Here is a 16,467-nt window from a genome sequence, read left to right on the forward strand (position 1 = left end):
CACTACATCAGGCCTGACACTAAACAAATCGATGGTCTTGAACTCTAGCCAGGTGCCCACCCTACTTCACAATCACTTCACGTCCACATCAGAGCGTTTAAACACTGCACCCTGTCCTGTAACTCCTGATTTAAAGCCGCTGATTATGCCAATCCATTCCGATTCTAAGAAAAACGCGAGTTGGTTCACACTCATTTGTGTCTAATCTTAAAAGCACTCCAACACATGCCAATAACCATCTTTCTCCATTTATGTAACCGCTGGCATATAGTACTACAGTTAGAGCGTTTGCCTCGTGCTCACACCAGTACTGACTCAGCAGGACAATGATAGCTCATCACCATGGCAACAAGGGATGCTCGTTCACAAAGCATCATTTCTGCACGTCTGCAGAGAAGTTGACACGAGACGATGCTGAAACGCTAAAAACATCCAGCATTTCCAGCATAATCACTTCCTGGTGCTATGTGACTCGCGGAGCGTCGAACAGCAGATTATAAGTTTGTTAGGCTATTACCTGTTTTAAGGCTGACCGATCTTCTGTTCTGGCTGAGGTACGGCGCTCTCCGGACGGGTCTGCGGTGAGCATCATCCTCCAGAGAAGCCGCCATCAACCTCCTGTCACGGCAGAAGCTGCTGCAGCTGCTGGCGATGGACGGCTACCATCGGGCAGCAAACGCTTCTTCTAAGCGTTTCACATGAGACATAACATCTAAATTCCTCCAGGGGGCGCTCGAGGGCCTCCGTTGAGAATCACTTCAAGCTCTCGACGTGTTTGCGTTTTAGTTTGTGTTTTACTGGCAACATGTGTATTCTACGCGCTACACTCGAATAAATATATGAGTTGCGAAGTTTGATGTTTATCATGCAGGTGTAAATTCGCCGTTTCAAAAGCTTTACCCAGCAATCACGAACGATTGTGATTTGTCCGTCCAACCGAGCGCTGAAAAACGTTGCAGATGTCACGTGACCTCGAAGTCCGTCGCACTTTACTGGATTATGTCACATCAGACGGATTTACTACGCGGCGTTCCAGACACCTCGGATTTAGGATATTTCCACTTCATCCCGCAATTTATTTCTGGGATTGCTCTGTTGTAATGTTAATGTTTTGATGTTATTAAATGCTTTTAATGTAATTGAACAAAGAAGGTATTTCCGGGTTTGAGGTGGGAATATCCTACATCCGTCTGGAATGCTGCAATAATAGATATTCTCCACTGAACCGTGAGAAAACAAGCAAATTATTATCTCATCCCATACATCACTCTTTCCCCTCTGCCTCTCTAATTGTTGCCATCTATTGTTGGTGTACATAGGCTATTCGGCTTTTCTCGACTGCTTGAAATGTGTCCACTCTGACGTCACATTTTCAAAACTGTTAACACACAGGCTAAAATTGAACCCAAAAATAACTTATTTGACTCACAGAACATTAAAAACATGCAACATAAAGCAAATATTTCCATTAAATACCACAACTTCTGGTTAAATTATTTATTCCAATCAATCACACAATGGTCAACAAAATACAGTTGTCAAATGATGAAACAATAGTTTTCAAACGCAGAAATGCGGAATACTGTTAAAAAGCAACCAATGGGTAAAATATCTCAAATAAAACACAAAGAGTTGAAATACTTAGAACTTCACATTTAGTCCGAAGAAGGTGATGATGAAGATCGAGTGGATCCCATGTTTCATTACATTTTCCTTTCATTTCTAAAGCGATAGAAACCCAAAAATGAAAATTCTGTCATCATTTACTCGCACACTTTGTCATTTAAAACCTAAATAACTTTCTTTCTTCTGCAGAACACAAAAGAAAATATTCTGAAGAATGTTGTTAACCGGTGGCCATTGCATTGGTTTTGTGTCCATACAATCAAAGTGAAAGGGTGCTAATTTTCTGGACCACCCTTGCCTCGTGTGCACACAAAGAGAAACACACACCAGATGACATTTCATAATAAAAACAAGGTGCTGCTGGGGTGCAACATGGATCATTGATTTTTGCCATTTTATACTTCTTGATGGAATTAGTTTTTGCCATTCTGCACTTGTTTTGTACATTGACACTTAGTCTTTTTATCCAAAGTGAATTACAAAATAAGGAACAACAGAAGCAATCACAACAGCAAAAGAACAAAAAGTACAAGTGCATCACAGCTGAGCAAGTAGGGTTTTTTTTAAGAATGGACAGGATAAAATAGAAAGTAAGTGCTAGTGTTATTGTGTCAGATATTGACGAAAGAGGTGAGTCTTGAGATGTTTCTTAAAAATGAGTAAGGATTCAGCTGCTCTATGGATGGGCAGGTCGTTCCACCAATGGGGAACATTCCAGGCAAAGGAGCGTGATCAAGATTTAATACATTTGTGGGAAGGCACCACTAGCCGACGTTCATAAGCAGAACGCAAGCATGTAGATGGCACATGTGACTTGAGTTGAGGTAAGATGGGGTAGAGCCGGTAGTTGTCCTGTAAGCTGGAGAGAGAGAGCCTTTTAAGAGTTTGTCATAAAATGCCGAGTAGTCCAGTCCGAAATCAGTGGTAGTTCATGGGAGAATTTTGGGAGACGGGTGGGGTGTGAACTAAAATGATTATTGGCTATAACTAAACGATGTTGGACTTGAGTTTATCAGGGTTTTTAGTGTGATAATTACACACTCTTGTTATGTGGATAATATAAAACTTGATAACTAACACTTTATAAGCGTGGCATCACAAAAAAGAGGGACGGGACACTGGCTAAAACAGGTAAGATTCAAACATTGTTGGAAACATTTGAGATAAAGTAAATAACACGGTGCAAGTCATTTTTGGACATTGTAATCTTACTTGTTGCTGTATACATTTGAAGTAACTTTTGTAAGAAAGCTTCACCATGCACGCCCAAGATGTCCAAAAAAGTATTAAAAACTCATGAAATACTCATTAAAATAACGGGTAGGTTTTAGATATAAAAAAATGTGATCCGACCCAAGACACACTGATGTGCTTCATGTAGCTATTTCAGTTTATAAGTTAAATGCAACATTTATCTCTCGTTTATTTTTTACCATATACTCAACTCAACTCAACTCAACTTTATTTATATAGCGCTTTTACAATTTTCATTGTTACAAAGCAGCTGCACATGAGACACATTGACTACAAGCAAAACAATCAAAGTTGTACCTGCAAAAACAAGAAAAGGTTGAAACACAGAAGACAGACACACCCACACACAAAACACTCCACACACACAACACTCACACGCACCAACACACACAGACACAGAGACACACACACACACGGATGCGCACGCACACACACACAACACACACACACACACACACGTACACAGACAAGTACGCACACACACACACGCTCAGTGAGAGCACACATTTAGGATAAAGGAGAGAGAAGCACAGGTCAAATATAACAGATAATAAATTCCTATATGCAATATTAATTAAGTAAAACTTTAAAATTCTAAAGCAGCCCCCCCGGTCAGGCAGATAGTGCAAAAACAGTATGCAAACGGTGGCGAGGAACCCAAAACTCTAATCGAGAAAAAAAACCTCAGGAGAACCCAGGCCCAACCAGGGGATTCCAGTTCCCCTCTGGCAAAAGCTGCTGCCTCTGCACAAGCTCCAGAGAACTTGCACAACAAGGCTAAATAAAATAAATAAACTTAATAATAAAATAAATTATAGTTTAAGATTATCATTAATAATCTAATAGCATTTGAAGTTTTGTGGTGAAGACATGTCAAGAGACCGCGTCCTTCTTTATCCAGCTCTATCATCTCAGCTCTTGTCAGGTCCCCACTTCCCATTCTCCGCTCTACCATCAGGTCAGGCCATGAACTGCATCCTGCTCGCTGTGGTAACCTTGGAACAATGAGACAAGACTGGCTGAGAGTAGAGTACTGTTCTGTACTCTTTGATGCAACAAGTACATCAGTTGTGTTTTTGGTTCCGGTTGATCTAACTAATGCAGCCTAAACCCTCTGAAGATTTATATTATGGAAGAGTAGTGTATGCAAGATTAAAAAGATGCGTCTTTAGTCTAGATTTAAACTGACAGAGTGTGTCTGCCTCCCGGACAGTGCAGGGAAGACTATTCCAAAGTTTAGGCGCTAGATAGGAAAAGGATCTACCACCTGCACTTGATTTTGAAATTCTAGGTATTACCAACTGACAGGACGCCTGAGAGCGTAATGCACGTGAAGGACTGTAATACAAAAGGAGTTCATTCAAGTACTGAGGAGCTAAACCATGTAAGGCTTTATAGGTAATAAGCAAGATTTTAAAGTTAACGCGATGCTTTATAGGTAACCAGTGCAAGGTTGACAGAACCGGGCTAATATGTTCATACTTTTTTGTACGTGTAAGAACTCGAGCTGCCGCGTTTTGGACCAATTGGAGTTTTTGTAATAAGCCTGCAGGGCAACCACCTAACAGTGCATTACAGTAATCTAGTCTTGATGTCATGAATGCATGAATTAACTTCTCTGCATCTGAGATTGACAGCATATGACGTAGTTTAGATATATTCTTAAAATGGAAAAACGCAATTTTACAGGTGTTGGCGACGTGGCTCTCAAATGACAGATTACTATCGAATAGAACGCCAAGATTCTTTGCTGACGACGAGGGTTTTATGGAACATCCGTCAATAGTTAAACAGTATTCTTGGTTGTTACTTATAGCAGTTTTCGGTCCAATAAGTAACACTTCCGTTTTGTCCGAGTTCAGTAATAAAAAGTTGTTACTCATCCAGTTTTTTATATCGACTATGCATTCCATTATTCGATGGAACTGCTGTGTTTCATGAGGCTTCGAGGAAATATAAAGTTGAGTATCATCAGCATAACAGTGAAAGCTAACTCCGTGTCGCTTTATTATATCTCCTAGAGGTAGCATGTATAATGCGAAGAGCAGAGGCCCTAAGACTGAGCCCTGTGGTACACCGTACTGGACTTGCGATTTGCGTGACACCTCATTGTTTATTGCTACAAATTGAAAACGGTCGGATAAATAAGATTTAAACCATTTCAAAGCTATTCCCTTAATGCCGACATAATTTTCGAGTCTATGTAGGAGTGTGCTGTGGTCAATGGTATCGAATGCAGCACTAAGGTCTAGCAGCACCAATAACGAGATACAACCTCGGTCAGACGCCAATAGCAGATCATTTGTAACTCTGATCAAAGCAGTCTCTGTACTGTGACATGCTCTAAATCCAGACTGGAATTCTTCATTGATGTCATTCCTTTGGAGGAAGGAGCATAATTGAGTTGAAACTACTTTTTCCAGAACTTTAGATATGAAAGGTAGATTCGATATAGGCCTGTAGTTCCTTAGTTCTCTAGGGTCGAGTTGGGGTTTTTTGACAAGGGGCCTTATAACAGCCACCTTATATGCTTTAGGCACATGTCCTAATGTCAGAGATGAGTTAATAATACCAAGAAGAGGATCTATAATTTCTGGGAGCATCTCTTTCAGTAGATTTGTAGGTATAGGGTCTAGTATGCATGTTGTTGATTTAGATGATCTAATAATTTTAGACAGCTCATCTTGATCTACGGTATAAAATAATTGCATTTTCTCCTTAAGGGCGCTGTAGTTAGTTTGTTCAGCGGGTTTCACTTCTGATTGCATTGTTATAATTTTTTCTCTAATATCTTGGATTTTATATGTGAAGTAGTTCATAAATTCATCACTGCTATGCTGATATACAGGATCAGAAGTCACTGACGATTTATTTTTTGTTAATTTAGCCACCGTGTTAAATAAAAACCTAGGGTTGTGCTGGTTTTCTTCTATTAGTGATGAAAAGTAGGCGGATCTAGAAGTTATTAGGGCTTTCCTGTATTTTCGAATACTATCCTTCCATGCTGTACGAAATACCTCTAATTTAGTTTTCTTAAAGTTGCGCTCCATTTTTCGGGCCGCTTTCTTTAGAGCCTGAGTGTGTTCATTATACCACGGTGTGGGGCTGCCATTTTTAATCTTCTTTAAACGTAGTGGAGCAACTTTGTCTAGCGTTACCGAGAAGGTGGAATTAAAATTTTCAGTGGTAATGTCAAGATCTTCAACGTTATTTCTCATGATTTGAGACAATTCGGGCAGATTATCGAGAAACGCATCTTTGGTAGTTGAAGTTATTGTTCTACCATATTTGTAACAATGAGTTTTATTTGCAGCCGTAGGCCAGTGAAGCAAACATAATACCAGATAATGATCCGAAATGTCTTCACTCTGCTGAAGGATTTTAACGTCGTCCACATTTATACCGTAAGACAGTATTAAATCTAAAGTATGATTACGAAGGTGAGTGGGTCCTGACACATGTTGACTAATGCCCATGGAGTTAAGAGTGTCTTTGAAAGCCATTCCTAAGGCATCTGTAACGTTATCTACGTGGATGTTAAAGTCACCAACGACAAGGAGTCTATCTGCGGCCAGTACTAGTTCTGATAAGAACCCACCAAATTCTTTAATAAAATCTGTGTGGTGCCCTGGAGGCCTATATACAATAGCTAGAATCAATTTAAAAAGAGTTTTATCTTTAGTATTAGGTGTTGAAACATGAAGAACCATGACTTCAAAAGAATTATATTTAGAGTTCGACTTCTGGGAAATGCTAAGAGAGTTATTGTAAAGTGCTGCGACACCTCCCCCTCTGCCTTTTAGACGAGGCTCGTGTTTATAATAATAATCTTGGGGGACAGATTCATTTAAAGCAATATAATCATCTGGTTTTAGCCATGTTTCTGTCAAACAGAGCATGTCTATTTTATGATCTGTTATCATATCGTTAACAAAAAGTGCTTTATTAGAGAGAGATCTAATATTTAGCAATCCGAGTCGTAACAGTTGATTATCTGTATTTTGTTCATGTTTAGTTTGTTTAACGTTTATTAAATTACTTTCAAGAGGTTTACGCATTATTTTATGTTTGCTAATCCGGGGGACAGACACAGTCTCTATTTTGTGATGTTTGGGAGAACGGATTACTACATGTTGTACATTTTGTGTATTCTGCGACGTGAGACGGCAAGCAGACAGTTGGTTAAGCCATACTGTCTGCTCCCTGACCTGGGCCCCAGCGAGTCAAGTTTTAGCATTAGCATTAAGACTTTTTGCCATATTTCTAGACAGGATGGAAGTCCCAGCCCAGGAGGGATGCAGACCATCTCGTTTCAACAGGTCAGGTCTGCCCTCAAAACTCTTCCAGTTATTTATAAAAACTATATCATTCTGCAGGCACCACTCAGACAACCAGCCATTTAGTGATGATAATCTGCTATAAATCGATATACAATAAAAGGGATGTCTGCAGGGGATATCTGCACAATATTTGCTTTTAATGACCCCAGATATTTGACTAAACCATCAAAAAGTTCTAAATATTTCAAAAAAGTATATGTCATATTGAAAAGAAGCTTACACTAAACTTGGCTTGTGCCAAGTATGACATTTTCACTTTTTTAGCTTTGTTGGCATGTGTCTGCCAGCTCAAACGTGCTCTAATGAAAGCCAGTTTGTGGGCTGTGTCAAGTCTCAAACAGCGAGCTGTTTCAAATTCCAGCTGATTTCTGCGTAGATAACTAGCAATTTGAATAAGACCACCTCTCATGTGATGTCTGCTTTAATGGCTGTAGACGGCCCCTTCTCACCCGTTTTGTACAGAAGAAGTGAAGCAACATTTCGTTTTATGACAAAAACAAGACAATGAAGCAATCCTGACATGCAACCTAGAGATTATGTTCATAGACATGCATGTATGTGTTTCACACTTCATCTTCTGGACATCTTACAGACAAAGTGATTCAAGAACACACTTTGATGTGATTAAAGAAATGTTAAATCCTCAAGTCCCAAAAACTGCACACTTTAAATATACACTATAAATACTATAAATATCTACACTGACTTCCTCAGATTTATAAGACTACCTTTACGTTACCTGCTTGTTTGTCTACACAGCTTTAAATGTACAATTAAAAGGTAATGTGATAATTGTGTTAATGCCCTGATTATAATGAAATAAAACTAAAAACAAAAAATACAGGCACTAATATTTAATGAAACGTGTGGATTTATAATTTATTTTAAAACATTACATTTTAAAAAAACGTTAGCAATTGTTTTGTATAATCGGACGTGAGTTTGCCCTGAGATCTCGACGCTTGTTCAACATTTTCACCAGTAGGTGGAGCTAGCATGCTGTGTTTCGAAAGCTTCGTTTCTCCCATCGCTACCAGAGTATGTGTTCTCTTCTCGTGCTTTTAGTAATATATTTATAAAACTCAAATTAATTGAAAAACTAAATGTAACGTTACTTTCTGTGTTTTAGTTTTCATTTAAATATAGGCATTAATGTGTATATACGTTGTCTAATAATAATAATATGAATCTGTCTATTAAAACACAGGTTACATTTTGTGCACCTGTAACTTATACTTCTAAGTTTGCAATGATAAGTTTGGTATGATCCGAACTGGCGGCATTTTTTTTGGATAAGACTTTTATTTTAAAAAACGACTTTTATTTTGCTTCGCCGAAGTCATTTAGCGACGTCACACGGATTGTACTGTTTGCTGTGTTTCTGCCAACTGCTGCTGAAAGGTATGTGGTTTTTTAAAGCTTCGATATTTATGGTGTTTAAAACCGTACAAAACGTTACACACATGTGCTTTAACGAGATCGTTTTAAGAAATCGTTTTGCGTTTGTTATGTGCAATAAATGTAAATTGTTACTAAATATAATAGTTAAAGGCCTGTTGACAAGATATGCGAAAGCTCTCAAATGGGAATGTGCTAAATATTTATTTATACATTACCTGCCTAATAGTATGATAAAGAAAATATTTAGCACACCTTGTTGTTTTTCGCATTAGATTATTCATATACTATATCATTTACCTCATGTATATACAGGTACATCTCAAAAATTTAGAATATCGTGAAAAAGGTCAATATTTTTGTCACTCATTTCAGAAAGTGTATTTACCTATAAAATATTGACCTTTTTCACGATATTCTAATTTTTTTAGATGTACCTGTATATATAATGTACCTGCCCCATGTCATTGCTTTGGGTTGTTGGATGTTTTGCTTCGTTTGGGCAAGTCCCTTATCGTCTAAATGAATCGTTTTACTTCCGATGTTTATTTCAAGAAGTGATCAGTATTCAAGTAATGTCAAAGGATGGGGGGAAGGTGCCTAAAGTTGTTATAATTTGATTTCAGATCTTGACCGGCATCTCGCATCTTCAATGTAGCAGTTCATCTGTAAAGATGGATTTTCTCAAAGTGGTGATTGGCGACATCAGTAGTCCAGAACCAATCAGAATAAAAAGCGAAGATACTGAAGAACAAAGAGGTTGGTGTCTAATTTGGATTCCTATTTTATAATGCAAACTTCTGCATACATTTTGACACAAAGTGCAATTTTTAATATTCTGTGGTGATTACTGTGCAATAACAAAGCAATCTGTGTGCGAGTTGTTTCAATTTGATTTGTGATATGAAAATAAGATGTCACAAAGAGGTAAAAGCAAGGAGTGGTGGAGTGAAGGGCTCTAATGACCCGGAGCTACAGTAGAAACCGTTCTTCAGCCTGCTGGTTCTGTATTAAATGCTTGAACACCGTCTGTTCGATGGCACATTGGAGTGTAATGAAGCAACATCCCCACATTTACAAACTAAAAGCAAACCAAAGAGCATCACCCAATTGCACAGTACGTAGTAAATAGTGTGCAACTGATTGTGTGCTTGTGTTGTAAACTAAGGTTGTTGATGAAAGCAAATGATTCGGCTCTTCAGTGCAGTTGGATACATGGGTTCAGGGCTGCGTAGACACCATTGTGTAGTCAATAATGAAATCTAATAAAAATGCTGTTACATACATCTGCTGTTTTATGCTTTTAATTTGTGGTTCATGCTCTTTTTTTTTTTCTTAAATGTTGATGTTTTTTAAGACTTGATGGAGGTGAAAGAGGAAGTTCCACAACTGTATAAAGTCGAGGAGAAACATCAGGAACCTCATGAAAACACACCTGAAGAAAAACCTCGTACATGTCAACAAACCAACAAGAGATCTTCACCAAGAATGACTTTCGTGTGCCCTCAGTGCGGAAAGAGTTTCAAACAAAAAGGACACCTTGAAGATCATATAAGAATTCACACTGGTGAGCGGCCTTTCTTTTGCCTTCAGTGTGGAAGGAGTTTTACACACAAAGGAAATCTTAAGGATCACGTGAGAATTCACTCTGGAGAGAGGCGATTCGCATGCCAGCAGTGTGGAAAAAGATTCATGCATAGAGCAAACCTTGTGGATCACGTGAGAATTCACACTGGAGAGAAGCCCTTCACATGCACTCAGTGTGGAAAGAGTTTTACACATGCCACAAGTCTCAAAACTCATTTGCTCTCTCACTCTTCAGAAAAGCCGTACAGCTGTGATCAGTGTGGTCTAAAATTTAGCCTGGCGGCACACTTGAAGAGACACCTGAGAATTCACACAAATGAGAGGCCGTATGTGTGCTCTCTTTGTGGAAAGAGCTTCTTATGGCTGTGCTACTTTAAAGACCACCAGAAGATACACGCTGGCGTGAAAGCCCACGTGTGCTCTGACTGCGGCAGTGCCTTCACTAGAGCCAGCGAATTAAAAATGCACCAAAGAACCCACACTGGAGAAAAACCCTACAAGTGCTCATATTGTGGAAAGTGCTTTTCTGAGTCTGGAAACTTGAAAAAACACGAGAGAGTTCATACTGGAGAGAAGCCGTACCCCTGCCCTTCATGTGGGAGGAGTTTCAGCCAATTTAGCCATCTACTGCGACATTTAAAACGGCATTGTCCAAAGTTGTCACCGTTTGTCCTCAGCCCCCAAGTTGGACTTCGTCCTGGGACCTGAAAGTTAACATCAGCCCTGAAGTTGATCACAGTGTATCATGCGGTCTAAAGATAAATGTTGAGCCTGAAGCTGAACAAAGTTTGTTGTGCGATGTAAAGGTGAACACGGGGCCTGAAAGTGAACAAAGTTTATCTTCCGGTCAAACACTTTCAAGTAATTAGTAGGAAATTCAAAAAATATAATATTTTCTCAAAATAGCAATTTCATCTAAAAAGGTAATTTGCTAAAATGCTTTACTTGAAGTACAACAATTAAAATTTTGGCATTAAATTATCCAAAACCAGTAGTAAAGTGTTATATATTTTGTTCGCTCATGTACTTTCATCTTCCCAGATGTTTGCAACAATGTCGCGATTGTTAGTCGATTTAATATTTAATAAAAAGCAGATTGTGTATCGGACAGGCAATAATATAGGAATCCGTAATAATAAATATGTGAATAAATAAATGAAAAGGAGCAGGACATCAGTCACAATAAAGTCTAGTGCCTTGTGCTGTCAGACTACTCCTTTCTGGTTCTAAACTGATGTGGTTTTCCAAGCGCACGGCCCAGGTCTAACCGTACACTGTAAAAGAAATTCCTTAAAAAAAAAAAAAAACATTTTTGTAAACTGGAAAAACAGAAATATACCGTAAAATATTATTAGGATATAAGGATACATATTAAATTGTTTTCCCCATTTTTCTTGTAAATGTGTTGTCTTGTTCTGTAATGTTATCGTTTTTGAACGTATATCAAAAATAAACTGTAAAAAAAAAGGAAATCTTGTTAAAGGGGTGTCATGCATTCTGACTTCTTTACAATGTTAAACTTGCTGTCTTCGTATTACGTAGTATTTCTGTGCTCGATACACTCTCCCAGCGATCGTACAGGTCGAGCATGCGCAGACGTCACTTTCACTTGTGTGCAGGAGAGAGAGAGAGAAGTTCAGGTGTCTGTTTGTTCACTGCATTTGGGTGATGAATGTTATATAAACGGTGGATATAACGCTGGATTTGGAGATCGTCTGAAACTGATATATGGAGCCGTCCCAGCGCTAAAAGATGCCGGACATGAACCGAGTGAAACTGATGTCTGTGTTTTGTTGGCAATAGGTGCGCACGTGCTTTAGTTCAGCCTACCCCTCCCCCCCGCACGCGCCGTATGCTTTCGGAAATAATCCTACAGCTGTATGTATCTATCTTTTATAAATGTGATCAAACTAAATACTCTTCGAAGATACAAAGTATGCAATACTACTCTATAGGTACTCAAGATTAATATGAGATTGGCAGAAACCGCGTGTGTTAGGGCCGCTTTAAAAAAACAGAAATCTTCTGGCAGCTGGCCGCAGCTGGGGCACCAGAAATAAACTAAAATAACGGGAGATTTTTACAGGAGAATTACATTTCCCCATCCGGGAATCTTTGTAATACTATTTTCAACATACTACGATTTGGGACATACTAATTCTACTTTCGAATACTATTAGGATTGATAGTATTCGGATTGGAGATTCCCGGATGGTCTACTACTTCCGGTAGAAATTCGAAGTGCAGAATGATGCACACAATAATGGCTAATATTACCCACAACTCACCGCGAGTAGGCGGAGTTAAGTGATGCTCCACTGCATTAATAAAATTAAATAACTGATGCGTCACTAAATTAATAAATATAAGCACAGAGTTAACATTACATATACTTAAAAATAAAAATAAATACTTAAATGGAAAGACGAGCTGTATTTTGATGTGTGTGACAGTCAATGGCCACAATGTTGTCTAGGCAACAACGGCCACTGCTGTTTCCTGTTAGTATGTCCCAGTGTGTGCATATTGTTTTGCGACACACTAAAATGTATATACTTTTCCATAACAAAAACAGTACATACTTTTAGTGCATAGTATAAGTAGGCGAATTGGGACGCAGCATGTGAGTCTCATGAAAGAAATGTGCAGCATCTAGCACGTCACCCTGTTGTTGATGTTTCTATCAAGCCACGTATAACCCAAGAATAACACTTTTTGTCATGAGCATGGTGGGTTTGATTTCCAATGACAGTGGAGCTAAAGGCAACAACTCCCAGCATGCTCCTTCACAAGCATCATCATTGTTTCGTCCTCCAGTGGCGAAAATTAAAATTGTGCCTTTAAGGGCGATGGAAAGTAGGGGATGTACAAATGTTAGTTGCTCTTATTTTAATGTATTTGTTTTTGTCAGAATTTCTTCTGTTGGAGTAGTGTAGTGCTGCAGTAGAAATTATATACATTGTTATTTTGCTTCAAAGCTGTATTTTTTATTCTGTGTAAAACATCATGGTGAATGGTTTGATTCCTAGTCATATTGTCATATGGTTTGATTCCTAGTCATATACATTTCATCAATACAATACGTGTATTGTATTGATGAAATGTATACAGTGCAGTTTGTTTGGATAATGTCAAGAGAATGAATAAATGTTAAACACTTGTGCCCTTTTTACAGCTGTTGTACAGTCAACTCAACTCAAATTTGATCTATACAACGCTTTTCACAATTTTCATTGTTATATAGCAGCTGTACATGAAACATATTAACTATAAACAATACATACATGCATAAAAAAAGGAAAGTATGAAGAGCAAGGTGAATAAATACACCCCCATAAACACACATGACACAGACACACTCATATGATGCAAAAGGACAGGAACCTAACACAAAATAGTCATGCTTTGCTGTATGCAAATGTATCTTGCGTATTAATGTAATTTATTTCAGTGATTGCACTTCAACAAAACCTCCATTTGTATGCTCTGTAGATGAATTTGGTTCACTTTAAATTCAGTTGACAGTTATGTTTATTTGTTTCCTTTATTTGCTGAACGCTGAAGAAATTAAATACCAAAAGCAAATGTAGAATCCCTCTTTATTTAATGTAAATAATGAAAAATAAGTCCAGAGAACTTTTAATAATTATAGAGATACAGTACCAAACACCGCTGCTCTACCATTGGAAAAATCCAATGGCAAACTTGGCTCATGCGGGACACCTCAGCCATATAGTCATATAATGGCAGTGACGTCAGTGGCGGGTGAGTTTTAAGTTGCAGTTTCTTGAAACAATTTAACATTGGAATTGAATCTGTTCCTTTAAAAATAGCTTTTATTGGGCATACACAGCAGTGACATTAGTCACTAAAAATGACCTTTTAACTTAATTGTTGAAACCTGTAAGCCATTAAAAGCTCTATTTTTATTTATTAAAATCTTTAAAATTATTCTACATTCATTAATCATTGTAGACAACAGGCATATGCTGCAGTAATAATTGTCAGAACAATTCAAATCAAATTTACTTTGAAAACCTGGATTTATTATTCAACAATATTCAGTACAATACGTACATCAAAAAATGCAAAGAAGGCTACTGGGGTATATAGTCCATAAATCAGTGCTCTTTGGATATCGGATTTCTTAATTCATCAAGAAACACATCACTCCAAGGCACTTGAAAGTACTATAAAAATGAAAAAGTCTTTATTGGCACGTGGCTTTATCGCAAATCACATCACATGTACACCGATGCAGGTTGTTTTTTAGATAAAGCCTTGTGTCAATGAAGGCTATTTCATTTTGATATTACTTTCAAGTGCCTTGGAGTGATGTGTTTTTTGATACAGTATAATACAATTTGGTCTTTTGGAGCATAAACAAAACACTGAGTTTAATTGACAACATTGGCCAAACATGATTACTGTTCTACACTCTTCTACATATTAGTCAGACTAAATTGTACAGACATCTAACTATTTTTTCCCAGGAATGCTAACTGAGCAATTATGCAATTACATTATTACAAATTCCCTTTGACTTGTTAATAATATATCAGAAGTATGCAGCTCATCTTTTCTAAGACTTGCAATAATACCATCAGAGTTGCATTTTAATAATATTACATAGTCTACAATGCCTATATGCCTGTGCATGTATATGCATGTGTATGTGTCTGTATGTCTATTTGTTTTTCCTTACCTTCTTTATTTCATTACTTGAAAAACTCAAATCAACTCAACTTTATTTATATAGCGCTTTTACAATTTTCATTGTTACAAAGCAGCTGTACATGAGACATATTGACTATAAGCAAACCAATTAAAGTCGTACCTGTAAAAAGAAGAAAACTGTCTTCTGTGTTCTTGAAAACACAGAAGACAGACATACCCACATACAAAACACTCCACACACACAATATGCACACGTACTAACACACATAGACACACACACACACACACTACAAACTGTATATTCTATCCCCTATCCCTAACCCAACCCCTAAACCTAAAGATCGTAGAACACATTTTGCATTTTTAGATTTTTAAAAAATATTGTTCTGTACAATTTATAAGCTTTTTTGCCCATGAGGACCTCAATTTTGGTCCCCACGGTGACACGAGTCCCCATGTGTTGGTGTGTATTCAGGTTTAGGTCCCCACCGGGATATACAAACATGAACACACGCTCACACACATGTTGGGTTTCCATGTTTTATGGGGACATACCATAGACGCAATGGTTTTTATACTGTACAAACTGTATATCATATTCCCTAACCCTAACAATCACATACAACTGTCTGCTCTTTTAGATTTTCACAAAAGTTCATTCTGTATGATTTATAAGCTTGTTTCCTCATGGGGACAAAAAATGTCCCCACAAGGACAAGGATTTTGGATATTGCCATCTTTGTGGGGACATTTTGACCCCATACCGTAGGGTTTACCCTTCCCACACACACACACACACACACACGCACACGGCGCGCAGACACACACACACACACACACACACACACACACACACACACACACTGTATATTATATCCCCTAACCCTATACCCCTAAACCTAAAGATCATAGAAAGCCTTTTGCATTTTTAGATCAAGCACACGCACGCACAATGAAAGCACACATTTAAGATAAAGGAGAGAGAAACACAGGTTTAAATGTACTTTCTGTGTTTAAAAATTTGTTTTTATTATAGACATTGTGTATATGGTCTAATACAAATTTGATTATATATCACATCGTGTACACTGTGTAAGACTTTTATTTTTTAAAAGGACCTTTATTTACAAAGCAGTTAACCGCAAACCCCGCCCCTTGAGTGAAAACCCCGCAACGTCTCTGCGTCGGTTTCATTGGTCAGCTACATTATAGCGCTGATTGGCCACTTGTGGTCCAGGTTTGATTCGCCTTGCATAAACGATATGTGTCGAAATAATATGCCTGGGGTACAAATAAGTCGTCCTGCTACTTAACGCAGACTGAAAGTTTGTCCGTGGTTTGTCCCCAGTTCCCTAGAAAGTCAGCGAAAGCCAAATTTTTATAATAATAATAAACCCTTACCTACCCCCTAACCGTACCCTACACTTAATAATTAAACACTTGTTAGCCACTTTTCAAATATTGTTATTATTTTATTGAAAATAAATGCCTTTATGATCTGATATGTGATGGGGAAAGTATTTGGCCCGAGGGAGTTTCGAACCCGGATCTCTAATCTCAAAGCAATCAAAAACGGCTCGTCGCT

At 38.0% G+C, this 16,467-nt stretch overlaps 2 protein-coding genes across 2 annotated transcripts in view; one reads left to right on the top strand and one right to left on the bottom strand.

Annotated features, from left to right (window-relative positions):
• Positions 1-946, bottom strand: part of LOC130554351 (phosphatase and actin regulator 1-like) — a 35,848-nt gene extending 34,902 nt beyond the window's left edge. The window contains exon 1 of the mRNA XM_057333933.1: positions 518-946. Within this exon, the coding sequence (XP_057189916.1) occupies positions 518-611 (94 nt within the window). The 5' untranslated portion in view covers positions 612-946. The remainder of the gene's footprint in view (positions 1-517) is intronic.
• Positions 947-8,561: 7,615 nt separating this feature from the next.
• Positions 8,562-11,554, top strand: LOC130554364 (oocyte zinc finger protein XlCOF6.1-like). The gene is made up of 3 exons (XM_057333955.1): positions 8,562-8,621; positions 9,245-9,377; positions 9,976-11,554. The coding sequence occupies exons 2-3, from the start codon at positions 9,293-9,295 to the stop codon at positions 10,911-10,913; spliced, it is 1,023 nt and encodes a 340-aa protein (XP_057189938.1). The 5' UTR covers positions 8,562-8,621; positions 9,245-9,292; the 3' UTR covers positions 10,914-11,554.
• The last annotated feature ends 4,913 nt before the right edge of the window (positions 11,555-16,467 follow it).

The sequence above is a fragment of the Triplophysa rosa genome, linkage group LG5 (assembly GCF_024868665.1).
Source record: "Triplophysa rosa linkage group LG5, Trosa_1v2, whole genome shotgun sequence".
NCBI lineage: Eukaryota > Metazoa > Chordata > Actinopteri > Cypriniformes > Nemacheilidae > Triplophysa > Triplophysa rosa.

Bases quoted from the DNA above. Each gene is read 5' to 3' on its own strand.
- LOC130554364 (XM_057333955.1), top strand. From the start codon at position 9,293: ATGGATTTTCTCAAAGTGGTGATTGGCGACATCAGTAGTCCAGAACCA. The intron at 9,378-9,975 runs GTTGGTGTCTAA...ATGTTTTTTAAG, and splicing joins AGATACTGAAGAACAAAGAG to ACTTGATGGAGGTGAAAGAG.